At 32.7% G+C, this 22,810-nt stretch overlaps 2 protein-coding genes across 3 annotated transcripts; one reads left to right on the top strand and one right to left on the bottom strand.

Annotated features, from left to right (window-relative positions):
• The first annotated feature begins 5,662 nt into the window (after positions 1-5,662).
• Positions 5,663-8,332, top strand: LOC115976263 (COBRA-like protein 4). Its single transcript, XM_031097439.1, has 6 exons — positions 5,663-5,855; positions 5,962-6,041; positions 6,246-6,702; positions 7,226-7,373; positions 7,459-7,736; positions 7,828-8,332. Exons 1-6 carry the CDS (start codon positions 5,804-5,806, stop codon positions 8,109-8,111), a joined length of 1,299 nt encoding a protein of 432 aa, XP_030953299.1. The 5' UTR covers positions 5,663-5,803; the 3' UTR covers positions 8,112-8,332.
• Positions 8,333-8,517: 185 nt separating this feature from the next.
• LOC115976261 (COBRA-like protein 1) lies at positions 8,518-12,919 on the bottom strand. Of its 2 annotated transcripts, none has more exons than XM_031097438.1 (6): positions 12,724-12,919; positions 11,257-11,333; positions 10,108-10,564; positions 9,787-9,946; positions 9,424-9,701; positions 8,518-9,196 (listed from the first exon to the last, which is right to left on the bottom strand). In XM_031097438.1, the coding sequence occupies exons 1-6, from the start codon at positions 12,794-12,796 to the stop codon at positions 8,907-8,909; spliced, it is 1,335 nt and encodes a 444-aa protein (XP_030953298.1). In that variant the 5' UTR covers positions 12,797-12,919; the 3' UTR covers positions 8,518-8,906. The 2 variants fall into 2 exon arrangements, with proteins under 2 accessions (XP_030953298.1, XP_030953297.1); XM_031097437.1 differs by having other exon boundaries at positions 11,257-11,336; positions 12,724-12,918.
• Between the last annotated feature and the right edge of the window lie 9,891 nt (positions 12,920-22,810).

A 22,810-nucleotide genomic window follows, 5' to 3' on the forward strand; every position in this document is an offset into this window, starting at 1 on the left:
ACTCATTTGTCTAAGCTCACTGAAGTTGCAACAAGATAAGAAGAGAAAATAAAATTTTTGGCCAGAGAGAAAGCTAAACATCCTCCATGTTTGCCAATAAAAGAGGTAACCCATGTGAACTCTAGAAATTTGATTAATGTTGAGTCCCTTACATCCAAAAAGGCTAAGGAGGCGGGCCTTATTATGCCCCCACCTCAACCATGATTACCTTATCTTGGAATTGCCAGGACTTGGCTTGGGTTTCGGCAAAAAGAACTCTTAAAGCCTTAATAAGGGATATTGGTCTGGATATAGTATTTTTATCCGAAACTAAAATTCCCATAAATAGAAGTAGAAAATTGCTGGAGTCGTTGGGATTTTATAAAATTGAGTATGTTGATCCAAAGGGTAAAAAAGGAGGTCTTATTGTCTGTTGGAAAATAGGGGTGGATTTGGAAGTCACATATAAATGCAGTAATATGATAAATGTTCTAATTTTCTCTAATCCTATTAATGAGCCTTGGTTATGTCTTTTATGTATGGCCCTCTAAAGTGTAGTGATAGAGGCCTTTTTTGGGAAGCAGTAGAGAAGGTGAGAGAAGCCTTTAGTAAAGGGTGGCTTTGCATTAGGGACTAACCATGTTTTTTCACAGGCAAATAAGAAAGGTGGGAAACCGGTGGCTAATCCATCCAACGGAGGTCCTAATGAAGTGATAGATAAAAGTGGACTCATCAATCTCCAATTTTCTAGCAACCCTTTCACTTGGTCTAATAGGAGGGAGGGCCTAGCGAATATAAAAGAAAGGCTTGACAGAGCCTTTGCAAATGATAGATGAAGGCTTATCTTTCCTAGAGCTGCTGTTCACAATTTACCAGCTGCATCATCATACCACTCACCAATTTTACTCTTTACGGAAGGGGAACAACGTTGTAATAAAAGACCTTTCAAATTCAAAGAGGCGTGGACTAGGGATGAATCAAGCCATTTTGTTGTAGAGAAGGCTTGGATGAGAGGAACCCTGATGTTCAAAGTTTGTAAGAAACTTAAAGAAATAAAGAATGAATTCAAAATATGGAACGATGAGTACTTGGGAACATTCAATCCAATATCAAAGAATGTTGGAAGTAGCTAGAAAAAATCCAAAGGGAAGATCCAACATAGGAGAATCTGAGTAAAGAGGCAAGCATTTATTTAAATCTCTATGAATGGTTTCAAAGGGAGGAAACATTATGGAGACAAAAATCCAGAAATATAAAGCTGGCAGCAACAGATTTGAATACTAAATTCTTTCACCTTTCAACGATAATAAGAAGGAGGAGGAATGCCATAGACTTCCTTAAGAATTAACAAGGCATTTGGGTGTCGAGTAGAGAGGAAATTGGTAAATGTTTTGAGGAGTTCTTTATTAATTTATTTTCCTCTTCTAGCCCTTCTATCCCTGATACTCTTGATGATCTCATTTCACCAATTTTGTCTGAAGAAGATCTAGCTATGCTTTCATAGATGCCTATGGCAGAAGAGATTAAAGAAGTGCTATTCAGTTTTGGTTCAAACAAGGGGCTAGGCCCAGATAGCATATCAGCCCACTTTTACAAGTTCTACTGGAATATCTTTGGAGGTGATATAATTGAAGCAATCACAAGTTTTTTTTACAAGGGGTCATATGTTAAGGGAAATAACTCATTCTTTTATTGTCCTCATTCCCAAAGGTAGTAATGTAGCATCTATGTCACAATATAGGCCAATAAACTTGTGTAATGTCTTGTACAAAATTATCTCCAAGTTGCTGGCCAACATATTGAAGAAAGTTCTCCCAAAATTGATTTCCCCTTGGTAAACAGCCTTTGTCCTGGTCCACAAAATTCAAGAAAACACCTTTCTAGCTCAAGGGGTGGATGGGTTTAAAGATAGATATGGAGAAAGCCTATGATAGGCTAGAATGGAACTTTCTATTGAATGTGCTCAAATTCTTTGGATTCCCTAGCATGTGGATTCAATGGGTCATGTAGTGTGTGACCACTCCTTCATTTTTCATCCTAATAAATGGTAGTCCTTATGGTTTTTTTAGACCAGAAAGAGGAATTCGCCAAGGAAATCCCCTTTCCCTTTTTCTCTTTATATTAGCAACAGAAGTTCTGGCTAGGCTCATAAACAGAGAAGCAAGTCAACACAAAATCAAGGGATTTAAGCTTGCCCCTGACCTTATGCCAATCACTCATCTCCAATTTGCAAATGATCTGTTTATTTTTGCTTAAGCAGACGATGAAAACATGGAGAGAATTAAGGTAATCCTTGAAACTTACTCTAGCTAGTTTGGACAGAAAGTAAACATTTTGAAGTTTCTGATAATTTTCAGTAAAAACCTTTCTCATGGGGTGAAAAATCACCTAGTTAGGTTAATAGGAATAAAAGCCTCAAATAGAAAAGAAAAATATTTGGGCATTCCTATGGCCTCTGGTAAGGATAAAAAGGTAGCATTAAAGGAGATTATAGAAAAAGTAAAGTCAGAGCTTCAAGGATCGAAAATGAAAACTTTACCACAGGCAGGCAGAGCTACCTCTATCACATCAATGGCGAATTCAATCCCTTCATACCAAGTAGCCTCCTTACTCCTACCAAAGCAAGTGTGTTCCAAGTTAGATGCTCTTAATCAAAAATTTTGGTGGGGTAAGAAAGATGATAATAAACCGGGATGTTGCCTTAAGAGTTAGGAATCCATTTGCACACCAAAAAGTATGGGAGGTTTGATTATTAAAAAGACAGAAGATATGAATAGAACATTAGTGGCAAAGATGTCCTGAGAAATTGTTAGCAATGTTGATAAAGTGTGGGTGAAAGTTTTCCAAAATAAATATGTGAAAAACAAAAATTTCATGAAGGTCCTTATGCTGAAATCTGCATCATGGTCTTGACAAAGTATATTTGGTTGTAGAGATGTATTGAAAAATGGGCTTTGCCATAGAATTGGAGCTTGAATGCAAATGGGGAATACTCAGTTAAATCGGCTTATGTTGCATTGAGGATCACAAACTCAGCCAACCATCCCAACTTGCAAAACAAAGACCGGAAGAATCTTTGGAAATTGAAACTTAATGCCAAGTTCAAAAACCTCCTCTGGAACATGGTTTGGAACATCCTACCTACTTGCTCAATCCTCAATAACAGGTTTGTTCTCTCTTCTGTTAAGTGTTATTTGTGCAACAATGCTGTTGAGTCTATTGAGCATCTTTTTATTCAATGTGATTGGGCTGCCCAAATTTAGCTAATGTCACCTTGGCCAATTAATTTGGATAGATTAAATAACCTCTCAATTTCAAATTGGGTGAAAAGGATTTTGTACCCTGAAGACTTGCTAGGCTAAAAAGTGAAAAATCCATAAATTTCCAGTTTTTTGCTGCAATTGTATGTGATCACCTATGGATGATTAGAAACAAAGTAAGGGTAGAGGGAGTCAAAAGCAACCCTATGGAGATTGCAAGACAAATATTAAGAGCTTTTGAAGAGCACAAATAAGCAGGGAGAGAACTAATCAAGAAATCATCTAGAGACCCAAATGGTATCCTCCACCTGCAGATTGGATTAAATTGAACTTTGATGTAGCTAGAAGAGAAGGATATAGCTGTGTGGCTATGGTAAGCAAGGACCATGATGGGAATCTTATAAAAGCGTGGACTGAGAAAATTAGTCCAGGAAGTTCTATTCGAGGTGAAGCTGAGGCAGCTTGGTGTGCTATTCGTAGAGCAGCAGCTAAGGGATTTAACAAAATAATTATAGAAGGAGATGCATGGAATGTGATAGATCCTCTGCAAAAATCAACTGTACGGTGTGAGAGGAAGGGGAGCTACCATACGTCTATACCATATTTCTCACTTGTTTTCTCTCTCTACTCTCTAGACATACAAGTCACACTTGAACACCAACCCAATATATAATATATTTATATGGGTGAGAGAGTATCATAATGTATTGCTTTTAATGGGCTAAACCAATACTTTAAGAAGTAGAGGTTAGGGACTTTTTCATTGTGTGTTAATCCAAAATGCAAGCCCGTCCCATTAAGTGTCGCGTATGAACAAATAAAATATACTAATAAAATCCATACTACTAATCATAAGTTGCAATAAAATGGTCCACTATCAACAATGTGGTGATCACTATCTACTATTGGGTCTTACAAATGTTCACACTCCAACTAATCCAAGTTTTATTAAATACACAGAAAATGACCATGCTACCCCATAACACAACAAATGCCAGCATAGTAATTAATCCTGACCATGTCCCAAAAGTGGCATGCTTCATATATCAATGCACTTATAGTCAAATTTGGTCTAAAAACTCACTTTTGTTACTTTAATTAATCTATGATTCATAAATTATATTAATCTCAATACTCTACCACTATTCTATTTAAATAGCCAAATAGAGAGATATGTGAGAAAATGAAAAAAAAAAAAAAAAAAAAATCTTTTACTTTGTCTTTCAAATTGATTTTTCTAATTGTAATTTTTTCTTTGGGCTAAGTAAAGAAAGAGGTTTTAATTCATCTAAAGGATCCTAACTGACTGAGGGCCATAGGCTGAGTGACAAAAAAGACTACAAAAAGGGATATTTGAGAATTTTTACTGTTGAAGCATCCAAGTCTTCTATTTTGGGGTTGGTTTGCTACTTTGCAGAGAGAAGCATTCGAGTCTTCTAAAAAATGCATAAAGTTGGGGTGTCTTTTTTTTCTGAGAAAAGGGACTCATCACTTGTCCCTACACAGTCTGCTGGCCGAAAACTCTTGCTTCTGGCTGAAAACATGCATATGAAAGCAAGGTTTTAACGGACGAAATCCGAATTTAGTTGGCAACAAGTTCTATGACTACATATTTGTCAATATGGCCTCGGCAAAATGACCATGATACCTAACCTACCACATTTCCGTGAACTGTTTGCCTATGTCTGTGAATAATATATTAATATTGCTGATATTGGTCACATTTTTGGTTTATGAATGTTCACGTTTTGGTTTTGGAATTGGATATGAAAATGAACAAGTGATATATGTTAATCAGAATTCCATAACCAAGTTCCAAAACCAAGTTGCTAGAAGGTAGAATGGATTAACAGCTTGCTCATACAAAAAAGAAAAAAAAAAGGAACTTAACCAATTAGGCGTCCATTTAGTTAGGTGTTTTGGAGCCTAAAAACGTGTTTTTAAAACCCATAACTTCATTTTGCAACAGAAACTCTTTATAATTTTTTATTACAATCATATATTTTAAACCCAAAATATCATTTTGCAACAGTTAAGCCAAACGCACACTAAAATTCAATACAAAGAAAACACCCAAAAGAAGAAAAAAATTAGGGAGACTATATAGAAAGAATTTAACAAGTATACCTCATTCAATCATATGCCTTAGTCCTAACTCCTAAACACAAAGATGGTTCATTCCTCATTGGGGTTATTAGAGTAGAGTCCCAACACATCATGTCACCTTCAATTCAACCAGGACCGTTGGAGTGTTGCACTCGCAATATAGTATAGTCTTTGTGTCTCCCGCCTATTCTCTCCCTCGTTAGTCCTTGCTTCAAGATATGGGAAGCCAATCAGAAAACTCCAGAAACCCCATGAGAAAAAGAGTGACACCGACTTTACCATTTTTATTTTATTTTTTATGTATCTAACAACCTTTTGGTAAGCCATCTCTATAACCGACATTTCCTTCCAACAGTCTCTCTTTTCTTATATACAAACATTAGCCAGTAGCCATCCCCACTTTGATACTGGAAATTTCAGGGTACTGAATTTAACAACAATACTAGAAGCTTGAGACAATGAGATTTTTTGTCTCCGCTTTCTTCTTCCTTGTGTTGCTTACTTATACAGGTAAGCTTATAGTTCCCTAAATGCTAATTGGATTTACTTACTTCCTTCTTTCTCTCTCTGTATTATTCTCTTTCTCAATTCCCTTCATTCTGTTTTGTAATTGTAGCTGCATATGATCCCTTGGATCCAAATGGGAACGTTACAATTAAATGGGATATCATGTCTTGGACCCCAGATGGCTATGTGGTGAGTAAAAGCTTATAGCAAATTTTCCAATATCAAAATTAACATACATGTCAAAAAAAAAAAAAAAATGTCTGGAAAAGAATATATGTTGCCGACCTTGACTAATCTATTGAAGATTCAAATCAACCCCGAAAAGGGTTGTTATGAATCTTACTGAATTTAGAATTGTATGGATGACTATGCTTCTTTTCCAATATTTGGCAGGCGGTTGTAACATTGAACAATTTCCAAATGTACCGCCACATAATGAGTCCAGGTTGGACCTTAGGATGGACATGGGCTAAGAAGGAAGTGATATGGTCCATGGTAGGGGCTCAAGCCACTGAACAAGGAGACTGTTCCAAATTCAAAGGTGACATACCTCATTGTTGCAAGAAAATTCCAACAGTTGTAGATCTGCTCCCTGGTGTCCCTTACAACCAGCAATTCACAAATTGCTGCAAAGGTGGTGTGGTGGCAGCATGGGGTCAAGATCCAACTGCTGCTGTCTCAGCCTTCCAATTGAGTGTTGGGCTAGCGGGTACTTCAAACAAGACAGTGAAACTTCCCAAGAACTTCACCTTGTTAGGTCCAGGGCCAGGGTACACCTGTGGCCCTGCTAAGGTTGTGCCTTCCACCGCTTTCCTCACACCAGACCGCCGCCGTAAGACTCAGGCACTCAGTAAGTTACATTGTCCCTTCTTCACATATATTGAAGTTTGTCAACTACTCCAGATGAATCTGTGTTCCACAATTCATTTTCTAAAACACCTTTCTTGTTTGAAAGATTACTTCTGTCTTGCAGAATTTGATTTTACTATAAATAAATGATGTTTTTCCAGTTATTTTAATCTTTTGATTCAGATTAGGCCAAAATTTACTGCTGGTACCCAACCTTTAACCCATGATCAATTTTAGTTCCTAAAGTTTAAAGTGATCATTTTTAATTCCTTGAAAGCTTAGTCCTAAATGAAATAATGACGCAACAGTTTTTAGTTTGGCCATGTCATTTAGGATTCAAAGGGACTGCTAAAAGCAAACACTTTAAACTTCAAGAATTAAAATCACCAATGGCCTAACTTTTAGGATAAATGGTAGTATTTAAGGCTTCAGATTATGGGCAAAGTAATTTTTAGTCCTAAATTTGTCATTATGATCTGCTATACAAATACAATGGTTAACATCTTTCCTCTCATCTCATGCAGTGACATGGAACGTGACCTGCACTTATTCCCAGTTTCTTGCCAGGAAAAACCCAAGTTGTTGTGTTTCTTTCTCATCCTTCTACAATGACACAATCACTCCTTGCCCCTCTTGTGCTTGTGGTTGCCAGAACAAGAACAAGTGTGTCAAGTAAGTCTCTCCTTTTTAATATCTTGACTTCGAGGCATCTATCAAGTTGCAACATCATATCAAATGATGAATGTTGGTTTTACAGGAGCGACTCTAAAATTCTTCAAATGAAGGGAATAAACACTCCGAAGAAAGACAACACACCACTGTTGCAATGCACACACCACATGTGCCCTGTCCGGGTGCATTGGCATGTGAAGCAAAATTATAAGGACTATTGGCGTGTGAAGCTTGCTGTTACAAACTTCAACTATCGGATGAACTACACGCTTTGGAGTCTAGTTGTTCAGCATCCAAATCTCAACAATGTGACACAAGTTTTCAGCTTTGATTACAAACCTCTTGTTCCCTACGAATCTATAAGTAAGTGCAATAAATTTCCATTTTTTACACTATTACAGGATTGAATTTCGGTTCAGGTGTGTGACAATATTCAATGTCACTTTATATGCAGATGACACAGGTATGTTCTACGGCATGAAATACTATAATGACTTACTCATGGAAGCTGGACCATTTGGTAACATTCAGTCAGAGGTGCTTCTTCAAAAGGACAAGAACACTTTCACCTTCAAGCAAGGATGGGCATTTCCTCGCAAAGTTTACTTCAATGGTGATGAGTGCATGCTGCCCCCACCCGATACATACCCACATCTGCCTAATTCTGCCCCTAAAAGCCTACTTGCCTTATCAACATTGATTTCTTCATTGATTTTCTTGTTGATATCTATCTGGTGATGAGCTTCTTGGACTCAAGAAATGTTATGGAAAATTTTGAAGCTTAAGTTACTTTGACACAGATAAAAGAGAGAAATGGTATAACAATTCAATATTCTTTTGAAAGAGCCAAACTTGACTTATGGAGATGGAATTGTATTCTATGATACATGAGCTTGTGAATAGAGAAATCTATTTGTGTTTTGATTCCTAATACTGCAATGTGATATTAATTCTTCATCTATGTTTCTTCTTACAAAATAGGCAGATATACTTCGAAGGTTACTGGACAAAATATACTCCTTGTAGAATCAAGTAAGCACCTTATAAATAAGATGTTTCATTCACATGCAAAATCACCCTTTGATTCATCAAGGGATGAGATTTAATTGAATCAACATGCGCACGTGATTAATAAAAATACGAGTAAGAGTAAAAACAATACTGTGATCAAAATGAGAAAGTAGCTTCATGTCCTTGTTTCTTTGGGCAACACAGTCCTAGTTACTAGTTCCTGTTATTACAATCACTTTTACAAAATGGATGTGGATATCATACAAACAAGATGATTCAGTAAGTGAACATAAATACAACAGCTAGAAGCAACAAAAAGGTCGTTAATTCACCCACCCCTATCTGGTACAACAGAATATTTTGGTAACAGATCATAGCACTCACAAGATCACATTTAACTGCGGCTGGAAGTAATAGCCCAAATGCATGAAACTTCAGTCAGTTTGCCTGAGTACTGGAGTCTCTTTGATCTGGCTGAAAATTTTATAGTATCACTTTTAAGTATACCAGAGATTAGAAGCTTTAGGCATATGCAAACATGAATGTCAAGGTTGACAAGAGGGTCATGACTATAGTAAGCAAGGAGATGTGTTGCTGGGAACTAGCATTTGGCGACCATGGATAGGCATCAGGAGGTGGCATGACGCAATTATCACCGTTGAAATAAACCCTTCGAGGGAAAGCCCAACCCTTGTCAAAAGTGAAAGTCGCATCCTTCCGAAAAAGTACCTCTGACTGAACATTACCAAGAGGGCCAGCTTGCATGAGAAAATCGTTGTAGAACTTAATTCCCCATAGCATGGCAGTATCATCTATTGGAAAGAAGAATACATTAAATACATTTTGTCAACTTCCAATTTGTATTACAAGTAAAAAGTAAAAAACGCAATTGTTTTCAGAAAAATGATGACAACTAGTAATTCACTCTATACGTGACAGCAGAAACTTCCAATTCAGAACAACAGATAATGTGCCCCAACCCCCCCACCCCAACTAAAATAATAAAAACAGACCATCTGCATATTAGGATATCACTTACTGATATCTCCATAAGGTGTTAATGACTTGTAGTCAAAGCTGAAAGTCTGGGTCAAATTGCTAAAATTGGGGTGTTGAACAACTATGTTCCAATCTGAATAGTTCATCCTGTAATCGAAGTTTGTAACTGTGATCTTCACCCGCCAGTATTCTTTATAGTTAAGCTTAACATGCCAGTGGACTCGGATTGGGCACATATGACTTGTACATTGAACCAGAGGCGTATAGCTGTTCTTGCTAGAACCGGAAACAACTGAAGCTAGATATGGCGAACCTGCCCTGTAATCCACAGAGGAAAATATCATCCAGAAAGAAGTTAGAAGTTAGAAGAAAGAGTTAAGTTGTTCTGATTAAGAGAACTTACTCAACACAGCTCCCTGGCTGGGTTATGTTGTTTTGGCAACCACATGCACATTTTGGGCACTGTACTATTGTGTCATTATAGAAGGCTGAGAGTGAGACACAGCAAGTAGGAGCTTTTTGAGCTAGAAATTGCGAATATGTGCATGTAACATTCCATGTCACTGCCATGAAAGAGAGACATGTTTGAAACCCAACAAATAAGCAAAATACCAACTGAAAAATTTATGCATATCATCTGCTGTGAAAATGAAACTATCACAGTGCTGGTATGATCCTCAAAGCTGAAAAAGAGCATATATAGATGTAATCTTCATTAACTTACTCAAAGCTTGTGTGGCTCTCCTTTTATCTGCTGTAATAAATTTAGTGGGTCTAACAACTTTTGCAGGTCCACATGTATAACCAGGTCCTGGCGCTTTCAGAGTGAAGTTTTTAGGCACTCTGACTGTTTTGTTGGAGGTTCCAGCTGAACCAACACTGAGCTGAAATGAACCTGCTGCATTAGCTGGATCTTGCACCCATGAGCTGAGTACACCCCCTTTGCAACAATTTGCAATCTGCTGGTTGTAAGGTGTTCCAGGCAATAGATCCACAATCTTTGGGGTTTTCTTACAGCAATGTGGGATGTTCGTTTTAAATCGAGAACAATCCCCTTGGTCTGTGGCTTGGCCTCCTGTCATGCTCCATATTATCTCCTTCTTTGCCCACGTCCACCCCAGTGTCCACCCCGGTGTTTGAATGTGACGATATGCCTGGAAGTTGTATATTGTGACTACTGCCTGTCCATTCAACATAGATGCTGATTAGCTAACAGAAATGACATTTGATGATTTATAATGCCTCTGCCAGCAGACAAAAGAGATGAGTTTAATATGCTCAACAGAGAAATACTTCACGACTGTAGATAATGATGGCCGTTTGCATAATCAATCACTTCTAATGGAATAAAGCCCTACAATTCATCCTCTTAACTAAGAAAATGTAAAACAGTTGCTCATCATAAATATCTCAACTAGGGATACTGGATTGAAAAACAACAGTATTAAGAAAACCTCGATGTTGCATTTTGGATAGATATGGTAGACATTATAGCTACTGAATTGGTGAAGGAAATTGAGAGAATTTCTTCTCGTATAGGCAAACCCCCATCACTCTAGTCAAGATGCACATTAGCAACATGAACAGAAAATAACTCCATTGCTCAAAAAAATTAGATTAAATGATTTAAGTACTGAACAAGCAGCTCAAAGTGTAAGATTCAAAATTCAGAACCTTTTTGAGTTTTCAATCATATTATAATGCCTAGTTCTATGATCTCTCTTAGCTAGCCACAAACTTAGTCCATGCAACAAAATAGGCGAAGTTACTTGAGTAAGCAATGAAATATGAGAGATCTCTAACTTGAACATGCACTAAAATGACAGAGAATGTGCACAAAAGACAGAGACTCTATCAATAAACTAATACTCACAACATAGCCATCAGGAGTCCAGCTAATTATATCCCATTTGATTGTGATATTTCCATTTGGGTCAAGTGCGTCATAGGCTTCTGAAACAGAAACAACCAGCCAAAACAGAGCATCATTTTTTAGTTCTTTGGAAAATGAGAATTGCAAAAAGAAAAGCATAACAGAAACTAAGAAATAGAGAGAATACCTAAGCTTGTTCAAGTAGTAACAAAGCCAAAAAAATTAAAAAAGTAATTAGTTTGGCTAATTAATAACCTAGATGGCAAGATGATAAGATTTGTATTTCTTTTTTTAAAATTATTATTACATAGTAGTTGAACCTAAAACTTCAAATTGTAAGATTAAAACTCTTTTTGACAAAATTTTCTATTGGAATGTAACCGACGGCCTCTAGTAATATATATGTGTGTATATATATATATTTGTGAAGTAACCTCTAGTAATATTACATGACTACTTGTTGATATACAGGTGCGAGTGTAAATCCCAAATGGAGAAAAATTAAAGAAGTTTAAGAATTAATATAACATAGTTGGGCCCCCATAGGCTTAAACTTTTACCTTAAGCAGTGTCATTATATATTATATTACGCCCTCAATTATAGTCCCCGTAGGTGTTATCTCCCCAATACTACTCAATAGTCAATACCCATATACCGATCATTTCCTAGTCCCAATAACAAAGAAGATATAATTCAGCTTACATCGCCAATTTTTTTAATCCCTTTTTTCATGCTACTATTTTCTGTAGTAAAGCAATGTGAAATATCACATAAAGAACAACATAAATGAATTCTATAAAGCTTTTTTGATTAACAAAGTAAAACCCACTTTCTCATTTCTCAAATTTAATAAACAAAGCTTCCCAAATTCTACAAACGTTACTCCAGTTAGTCAACCACACCCCAAGAATATAATTCTTCAAAAACAAGACCCCCGCTTTTTAATCAGATTAAAAATCAAAGAAAAAATCATTAACGAAAATAAGAAAACAGGGTGAAGAATCTATATTTGGAAAGACTAAATGAAAAAAGAAAAACTTTTTTCATGCTACTATTTTCTGCAGTTAAAGCAAGGTGAACTATCATCTAAAGAGCAACATAAATGAATTCTATAAAGCTTTATTTTCCAACCGATTATGGAAAGAACTGAAAATAGCTCATGTTTCATAATCAACCTAACAAGGAGAGCAAAAGATCATACATGCTTAAACTGTTTGATAAACAAAGTAAAACCCACTTTCTCATTTATCAAATTTAATAAACAAAGCTTCCCAAATTCCACAAACGTTACTCCAATCAGTCAACCACACCCCAAGAATGGAATTCTTTAAAGACAAAACTACTGCTTTTTTTAAAAGATTAAAGATCAAAGAAAAAATCATTAACGAAAATAAGAAAACAGGTAAAGATTCTATATTTGGAAAGACTGAATGAAAAAAGAAAAAAAAAGAGTGTGCCAACCTCACCTGTTGAAGTGAAGCTATTGCATGAAAGGAAAAAAAGAAGCGAAATGATGAATTTGAAGATGATGCTCATCATGGGTGAGAAGCCAAAGCCGATTTTCTCTTCTGGTTTCAATGAGTGTCAGAGTGCTCAACACAGAAACAGAGAGAAGACTGAACTTTGGAGTCTCGAGAGAAAAAAGAAAGAACGCGTGGGAAGCTGGCTTTTGCTCACTTGGCAAGCAGTTTACGAAAATTCACTTTTGACTTTGCCCACCGAAATTTTTTTTGTCAATTCATATTTGAATATAAAAAATATAACAACAACGTTAGTTGCTTCCGCGTATAATTTTTTTAAGTGCACATATTATTCCCTCAAAAAAAAAAAAAAAATCACATTTTATGTAACCGACCTTTAAACTTTTATTTCAAATTTGTCTTTATATGTTTCACTTTAATTTTTATATTATAAAATTTTTAATATATATATATATATATATATACTTATGAATAAAATATATTGATGCCATGTTAGAGAGCTCCATGCCATTGATTTTCACTTGCTAGGTTCATGTTTTTCATTTATAAAGATAAGAATAAAATCCTTTCAGACAATTTAATATATAAGTACAATTTAAAACAAATATCAAGATGGAGGTCTAAATATATAATTTAATTAAGTATTTTTTATATTTACTGTTAGATGCGTACTTTAATCTAGAAATAATTTGGGATTATCCAAAATCTTCAATATTGTACTTATTTGGAAATGAATAACTAGGTTCTCTCTTTTTCTTTTTTCTTTTTTTAATATTAAATTATGCTTTTGATCATTAAAGTTTAGGATTGTATATATATATATATATATATATATATATTTTTTTTTTTTTTTGAGAAAGTATATATATATATATTGGTCCTGTATGGTTGATTATGTTTTTATATTTGTCTAGCCATCTATTTCCATAAAATAATAAGACCATTAAGTGCTCATAACGTTTAACTATTCCATGAAATACTAGTTCTAGAATGCTATAAAATCTAAGAATTTTATTGTTATAGGAAAAAAAACCATATTTGTCAAATTACTAACGAAAATGATGGCAAGTAAAAACGAATCAAACACAAAAGACCAAAATTAAGAAAAACCCCAAACTTTAAGGCTCACAATTGTACATGTGCGCATTTGTCCACATATGCTCACAATTGTATTAAATTATACATTTGTTCATTTACCGTCCTATTTGAAACCCCAAATCGCTTGAATTCGGCTTAGGACAAAACTTATTTATGTTCATTTATTTAAAAAAGGAGAAAAAAATTATGCAATCTGGTAGGGATGGAACCACACTTGGACTAGGGGGGGGGGGCAATGGCCGCCCCCCCCCCCCCCCAACCCCCTAATTTTTTTTTAAAATATATTATTATATATATGTGTATACTAATTTTAGCAAATTTATTTTATAAAATTACATTTTATTTCCCTTTAGCAATATCATTGATTCTTTTAAGATTAATGCTATACTCACAAACTTTTGTATAACATTTTTACAAATTGTTATGGTAGCAAATTCTTATTGGTTCGCATACAGGCACACCACTCACATCATTTTTTTACTTACTAGTAATCACTTATCACATCAATAATTTATAAAAAAAAAAAAAACTTGTAGCTCTAGCATTTTCCTCATTTTAATGACCATAAAAAAAAATTTATAGATCTAAAATCTAAAAAAAAATATACAAGCCTTAAAAAAATAGCTCAATAAGAAAAATTACCATTAAAACTAAAAATTAACTATTTTTATCCAAAATAAATAACCCTGCCTTTTAAAAAATTCTAAACAAAAATTATTTTGTTCTTACCCACAAATAAATAAATAAAAATCTCAGCAACTAAGTAGCAGAATCAAAGATTGAAACCGCCGTACACAGCCAACAGTAAAACCGTTCCTCTTAACTCAAAGTTCTGGCTCCATCCCTGCAACCTGGGTTGTAGGAATTTTTATACAACCCACTATGTGGTGGTTAAAAAATTCATCCATGTGCACTTATAGTTGCATGATATTTTTAATAAATAATGTGACTTATTTAAATAATACAATTGATGCATTTTACTTTGAGGCAGTGAGTATAACATTCATGTACATTATTTAGTTGAAGATTAGAAAACAAAGAAGTAAGAGTTGACTTTAAGGGTCTATTTGGTTGGAATGATGGAAAAGTGAAAAAATATAAAACTTATTTGTTGGTTAAGAAGAAAAATAAGAGAATAAAAAATGTAGTTTGCATGAATTTATTCTTATAACCCTACTAGCTTGTAACCCATGCATATGCATGGGTGCATTTAAAAATAAACACATTTTTTATCATAAAAACAATACTTAATTAATCAAATTATTAGAAAAAATAAACATAATTAGTTGCATGTTAAAATTCATGTCTAAATTTAATACTACTTATAATAATTTTTATTCTAATTTTTAATAAGATAGAAGGAGTGGTGATTTTTGTTGAGTAGATATATGATTGGATTTTTAATTTTATTTTATACGATAGCAGTAGTTAGAGTATATGATTGGTTTTTTATTTTTATTTTTTAGTTAATTAATATTAGACTCTTAGTATTTTGCACTAATTAACTCACTTAAGACAATTTTTTTTTAAAAAAAACTTGATTAGATACATGACACAAAATTAGCCCACAATGGAAATTTAATTTGGAATTTAATTGAATTTTTCCTAAACCGTTGGCTTTATATATATATGATAATTCCTTGAAGACCAGTAGGTTGACAAGTCTCGAACGATGATGATTTTTGGGCTATATCCTGTGAAATAACAACACTGAATCAGAGGAGGCCGGTGGGGACCAGCCAAAAGTCCTCCGATGATAAAGTTAGTGAACTTGGAATTCTCTGTAAGGAAGGAGTATTCTCTTAAATAAAAATGTCTGAATGACTTACCCTTCATCAAAGAATTCTTATATAGTATGTGTGGAATGGTTATCTGTTGAATAACCGTTCCTAATGTTGAGGAGTCCGGAGAATTAGGGGTAACTTTCATAACCGCTATGGAAGTTACCTAGGTTGGACGGCCCGTTCCATGGTAAACTCGTCCATCTTTTATTAAAGACAGACGAGACCACCTAGGACGGCTTGCCCTTGTCCAAATGATGATTGGTAAGTTCTCATGGGATCTCGTCCGTCCAAAGACGGACGAGGTTAGCCAGGACGTTTGGGACGATCACTTCGCCTATTTGGTTTGTCCTAGCTTGTCTTTCGTTGGATAAGACATATGGACGAGTTCAGGAGTTGATGTTTTTTGTGATACCATCAATATATATATATATATATATATATATATTACATAATATATAAGAAACAATTTTTTTTAAGAAGTATATAATTTTAAAAAATATATATTTAAAATAATTGCACACATTATAAAAGTGGCACAACAAAATTATCTCTATATGTGTGTGTAAGATGTGATTAATTAAATTGATTAAAATAACATATTAAAGAAGAAAAAAAAGAGAGAAAAAACCCAAAAAACAAAAACAATTGCGTGGATGGAGGAACTCGATTCCTTGCTAGTGCGCTAATAGCGGATTAAGTCAAAAGGAAGAAAAGCATTTGAAAAGGACAAAACAAATTGAGTTGTGGCTGGGTACTGGGCAGTCACCTTGTAAAAATAGACTTTTCCTCCTGAGGCTTCTTTTCTCTTCAATTTTTTCTCCAAATTAGGGAAGTTCATTTTTAGTGAGTCCAAAGAAAAAACTCCAAAATCCCACCAGTTTTCTCTCTTTAAAATCCATCAAATCAAATCAAATACTCCAAAAAACATTTTCTCTCATTTTTTTTCATCTTTCCTTTTAAATAAGAAAACCAAAAAAAGAAAAAGAAAACAGAAATAGATGGTATGATAAAAAAAAGAAATAAAAAAGTACTCAACGAAGAATGACTTGGATAATTTGATGTTTATTGCTATATATTTTATTTTTATTCTTTTTTTCTCTCATCTTATTTTATTTAATATTTAAGTCCAGTTACATTCCCCGTACTATTAAGTTATGTAGCACAAATCAAGAAAATGGTTAGACACAAACCTACATTCATTTACCATATATTGAAGGAATCAATATATTTGTGTGATAAATGGTCATATAATTTATAATTTAGATAGCACACTTTGAATGTGTCTAGGCCCATAGATTGAACAATTTGTAGACTTAAAAGGCTATTGAGAATGAACTCTTTTAATCAAGTCTAAAAAAATATGAACTACTATATATCATTTAGATAAAAACTTTTATCATAGATACATTAATATTTTTTTGCCACAAATTTAAATCACGCAAACTTAATAATTTTATATTATGTATTAGCATTGTCTCTAATTTTTCTCAAAAATATTATGTATTATCTTTAAAGGATGCCAACAATATTGATCTTATGGGAAAAGTTACATAAAATATTAAGAAAAAAATGTTTTATATTACAATCTACTAAAAGTGTTTTTTAAATATTTAAATCTTTCTATTTTTCATATCACTAACGTGTTTTACAATTACCACACATTTTAACTTAAGTCTTAATATTTTTAAGTTGTTTTGGCAAAAAAAAAAAAAAAAAAAGAGGTTGTCACAAAAGAAGAGTTCATGTAAAGTTTTTTGCAAAATGAAATATATGTTTTGTAAAGCCACCAAACTTGATAATTTGCAAATGATAGAACCACTTGCAACAATATTTGCATAGTTATATAGTTCCAATTAAAGCAATTGTGTATATTTTTAGTCTTCCAAAAATACACATCTACAAGTAGTTAAATGTTCATCTTGGATAGTTCTAACTTTTCATATAATTTTACCTTTACATATTCATCTATTTTAATTCAGATTTTTTTTTTCAAAAAAAAAAAAAAACTTTAATTTAGATATTTATAAGTAAACAATGAAATAATGATTTATGAATAATAAAAAAAAAAAAATTTATCTATGCATATTTATCTTGTGCGGTTGTAACTTTACATATAATTTTGCATTTATATATTAATCTACTTTAATTTCGATGTTTATAACTTAATAATGAAATCTATACACAAGGTAATTAAAACAATCATATTCTACAATTCAAAATGTCACAATTTCTTTTTTCAAAAAAAGGCCTTTTACATTTCCTTCAAATTATTTAAAATTTTTTTTTTTTTATAAAACCTTTGACATACCACTAATCTAACCACTTCATACATTAAAAACAATTTAAGACTCATTATGAATATATTATAGATATCTTAATTGATTAAGACCAAACTAGAGAAATGCCCTTTCATATTTCCTTGAAAATTCAGAAGGAAAAATAAATAAATAAAATAAAAACCTTTGACATATCACTAAAGTAACTACATCTATAACTATTTAAGCCATTCATGATATCTATTTCTTATTGATAACCATAAACTTTACAACTAGCAAGAGAACATACAAAATAATAAAGAATAAATGAAGGAAGCAAAAAAGAAATGAAATCAAACATCTATTAATAACCATTATTTGGAAAATAAAAAGGTTGTCAAGAGGAGTAAAATAAAATAGAGATGGCTATATAGAGGACATTGAAAACTTTATAGTGCAATAAAATCAACAATTAAATATAATAATACAAAATTTAAACTTAAAACTAATCAAACTCTAACTAGGGAAATTATATTTATGTGTGTGTATATATATATATATATATAATCATAATCTTCATACACCATGATTTAACAAAAAAAAAAAATTTAATGAATAGTTCTACCTCTTATTTAATGTCTATGTTATGCAAATCATCAACTAATAAATATATGATAATGGTAAAAAATGTTATAGACAAGATTATGAAAAATATGATAAAATTATTTAATTAAAAAAAAAAACTCTTTATATAATCTAGGGACTAAAATAGTATTTTATCTAAAAAATTATCACGTGCAACATGTGGGTCTGCGACTAATTACAAACTAATGACTAGTATCAATATTTTTAAGTTTTAAGTTTTTTTTTTTTTTTTTGGAGAAAAATACCATTGAAGTATTATTAATCTGCTGGTAAATCGGCCATTACAAATGAAAAGCAGTCGGATGGAACATCCTCTATCCAAGATTCCAAACTAAAAGAGGGAAGAAAAAATTTCTTTTCTAATAAAGGCATGTACTACAATGTTGCCTTGCCAATAAACACGAGAGAAAGAATAACTCTGTGAGCGACGTGCCATTTGAGCCACTCAATATTAAAGACTTCAACAACTTCTTGTAGCTTTGCTCTAAACAAACATGTCGTGGCTTGTATAAGAACAACAAACCGTTTTTATTAAAAAAAAAAAAATTGTTACTATAGTTGTCCATTTAAAATTGATTTAATGTGAAAAAAAAAAGGCATTTTACTTTTCTTCAAATAAAAAAAAATTCACTCAACATACTTTTTAGTAAAATTTTCAGCATAATACCGAACACAATTGTTTATAAAGATATATTCCATCAGAATACATTTTGTAAAATGTATTCCTCAGAATTGCAACCAATTACCAAACACAACCTAAGATTCTAGAGTTCATTCAACTATTCACAAATCAAGTAAGAAAAATAAATTTTGATGAAGCAGAAATCTTCAGTCAAGTGGACTCATCCAGATGAGCCAGCAACCTCGTCCTTGTACTTGAAAATGCTGCACAAAGCCTTCTTTAGATGGTCATCGGTGTGGTGCCTGCCAAAGAATCTCCAATGATAAAGTCAGCATATGGAAGTTTTAAGAGAATATCAGAGATTAGAGTTATGTCGTATTTTTTGATTGTGTGTACCTTGTATTGGTTCTGTGGAGTGTTTATATATGGTTCCGCAGCATCTAGCCATTGTGGCTTTAATGCCTCTCTTGGTAACGCTTCCATGCTCAGTAATGTAGGCTTTGATGGGCCTCCAACGGTCTATACAGCTGGTCTTGTAACCGTCCGAGGTATTGTCTACTACATTAAATGGCTTTCCTCCATTTGTCAGTGACGGGGAGATGTAGACGGAGATGTCTGATTAGTTCGTCTAGGCAAAAGGGTTCGTCAGTGCCAACAAATTTCATTAGAATACAATTTACAAAATGCATTCTAGTGTTACAAATCACATCCTAAGCCTCTAGAGTTCATTGAATTGTTTACAGTCAAATAAGAGTAAGTATTTTTCTTATGGGCAAAATTTAGATACAGTATCTTAGGTACAGTACCTTAGGTACCCTTTTTAAAATTAAAACACCTATCCACTTACTTGATAGTGAAACTAGCGTTTTCTTCTCCGTTTATTTCTTTTTCTTCTTTTATTTTTCCCCTATTTCAAACTAAGACTTCTCGCGAGAAAACACCAAAACTCACTAGCTCTTAGATTTCTCTACGTCTCTTTTCTTCTCTTTCTCTCTCTCTTTCCTTCTCTCTCACTTAGATTGGATGAAATAGACGAATCCAGCTCTTTGAATTCTCTATCTCGCTCTATTTTCGCAGATTGGTTGGCTATCACTAAGAAAATTCATTGATATGTGTTAGTTGAATCTCAGAATAGACTTTCAATTCTAGTTGCTGGGTTTATGTTATTTTGAGGTTTGGTAGAGTTTTTTCTTTGTTGATTATGATCTGGGCATCAATTTTTGTTATTGGGTTTGTGTTATTATTGCTTTGGTTTGTTTTGATTTGGGTTTTCAATTCTAGGTATTGGGTTTATGTTATTCTAGTTGCTGGATTGATATTAGCAATACCTTGAGATGTTTTAATGGCTAGTGAATTTTTTTGGTTTAGTTGTCATATCTTCTAAGACTACTATGGTGACTAGTCATTAACATTGTAGCTTGATTTTTAAATGTGATACGGCATTGATTGGTAACTTTTCATTATTCCAGCTCAACCATTTCAAATGTCTTGAGACATAAAGTGAATTCTATTTTTACTTTAGTGAATTCTCTTTTGCAATATGCCATGTGATATTTGTATTGTGAGTTCACAATTTAATAAAACACCGTTTACTTCATTTTAATAAAACTCAATGATTTTGAATTTTTTATGGGATTTTGCAGATGATCAAGGAAGCTCTGTTGGCTTTGAATGAGAGAAATGGGTCAAGTCCATATGCTATAGCGAAGTACATGGAAGAGAAGCACAAGGATGTGCTTCCTTTGAATTACAAGAAGATTTTGGGTCTCCAATTGAAGAACTCTGTTGTGAGAGGAAAGCTTATCAAAATCAAGGCTTCGTATAAGCTTTTGAAATGGCTAAAATGGAGAAGGTTACAACTACAACAACCAAGGCTGCAAAGATTAACACAGAGAAAAAGCCTAGGAAAACTAGAGCAACAACAATAACTAAGGCTGTGAGGAAACCTGAGGCTGCTAGAGGTTGTGAAGAAGGTCACATTTTATGTAACCGACCTTTAAACTTTTATTTCAAATTTGTCTTTATATGTTTCACTTTAATTTTTATATTATAAAATTTTTAATATATATATATATATATATACTTATGAATAAAATATATTGATGCCATGTTAGAGAGCTCCATGCCATTGATTTTCACTTGCTAGGTTCATGTTTTTCATTTATAAAGATAAGAATAAAATCCTTTCAAACAATTTAATATATAAGTACAATTTAAAACAAATATCAAGATGGAGGTCTAAATATATAATTTAATTAAGTATTTTTTTATATTTACTGTTAGATGCGTACTTTAATCTATAAATAATTTGGGATTATCCAAAATCTTCAATATTGTACTTATTTGGAAATGAATAACTAGGTTCTCTCGCTTTTTTTTTTTTTTTTTTTTAATTTTAATTATGCTTTTGATCATTAAAGTTTAGGATTATATATATATATATATATATATATATTGGTCCTGTATGGTTGATTATGTTTTCATATTTGTCTGGCCATCTATTTCCATAAAATAATTAAGTGCTCATAACGTTTAACTATTCCATGAAATACTAGTTCTAGAATGCTATAAAATCTAAGAATTTTATTGTTATAGGCAAAAAAACCATATTTGTCAAATTACTAATGAAAATGATGGCAAGTAAAAACGAATCAAACACGAAAAACCAAAATTAGGAAAAACCCCAAACTTTAAGGCTCAAATTGTACATGTGCGCATTTGTCCACATATGCTCACAATTGTATTAAATTATACATTTGTTCATTTACCGTCCTATTTGAAACCCCAAATCACTTGAATTCAGCTTAGGACAAAACTTATTTATGTTCATTTATTTAACAAAGGAAAAAAAAATTATGCAACCTGGGTTGTAGGAATTTTTATACAACCCACTATGTGGTGGTTAAAAAATTCATCCATGTGTACTTATAGTCACATGATATTTTTAATAAATCGTGTGACTTATTTAAATAATACAATTAATGCATTTTACTTTGAGGCAGTGAATACAACATTCATGTACATTATTTGGTTGAAGATTAGAAAACAAAGAAGTAAGAGTTGACTTTAAGGGTCTATTTGGTTGGAATGATGGAAAAGTGAAAAAAAAAAAAAAAAAAAAAAAAAAAAAAAAAAAAAATTTGTTTGGTTAAGAAGAAAAATGAGAGAATAAGAAATGTAGTTTGCATGAATTTATTCTTATACCCCTACTAGCTTGTAACCCATGCATATGCATTGATGCATTTAAAAATAAACACATTTTTTATTATAAAAATAATACTTAATTAATCAAATTATTAGAAAAAATAAACATAATTAGATGCATGTTAAAATTCATGCCTAAATTTAATACTACTTATAATAATTTTTATTCTAATTTTTAATAAGATAGAAGGAGTGGTGATTTTTGTTGAGTAGATATATGATTGGTTTTTTAATTTTATTTTATATGGCAGTAGTAGATAGAGTATATGATTGGTTTTTTATTTTTATTTTGTAGTTAATTAATATTAGACTCTTAGTATTTTGCACTAATTAACTCACTTAAGACAAAAATTTTAAAAACTTGATTAGACATATGACACAAAATGAGCCCACAATTGAAATTTTATTTGGAAATTAATTGAATTTTCTATGAACGTTGGTGTAAGGGCTCGATTTGTAACGAT

The sequence above is a fragment of the Quercus lobata genome, chromosome 2 (genome assembly GCF_001633185.2).
Source record: "Quercus lobata isolate SW786 chromosome 2, ValleyOak3.0 Primary Assembly, whole genome shotgun sequence".
In the NCBI taxonomy this organism is placed as follows: Eukaryota; Viridiplantae; Streptophyta; class Magnoliopsida; order Fagales; family Fagaceae; genus Quercus; species Quercus lobata.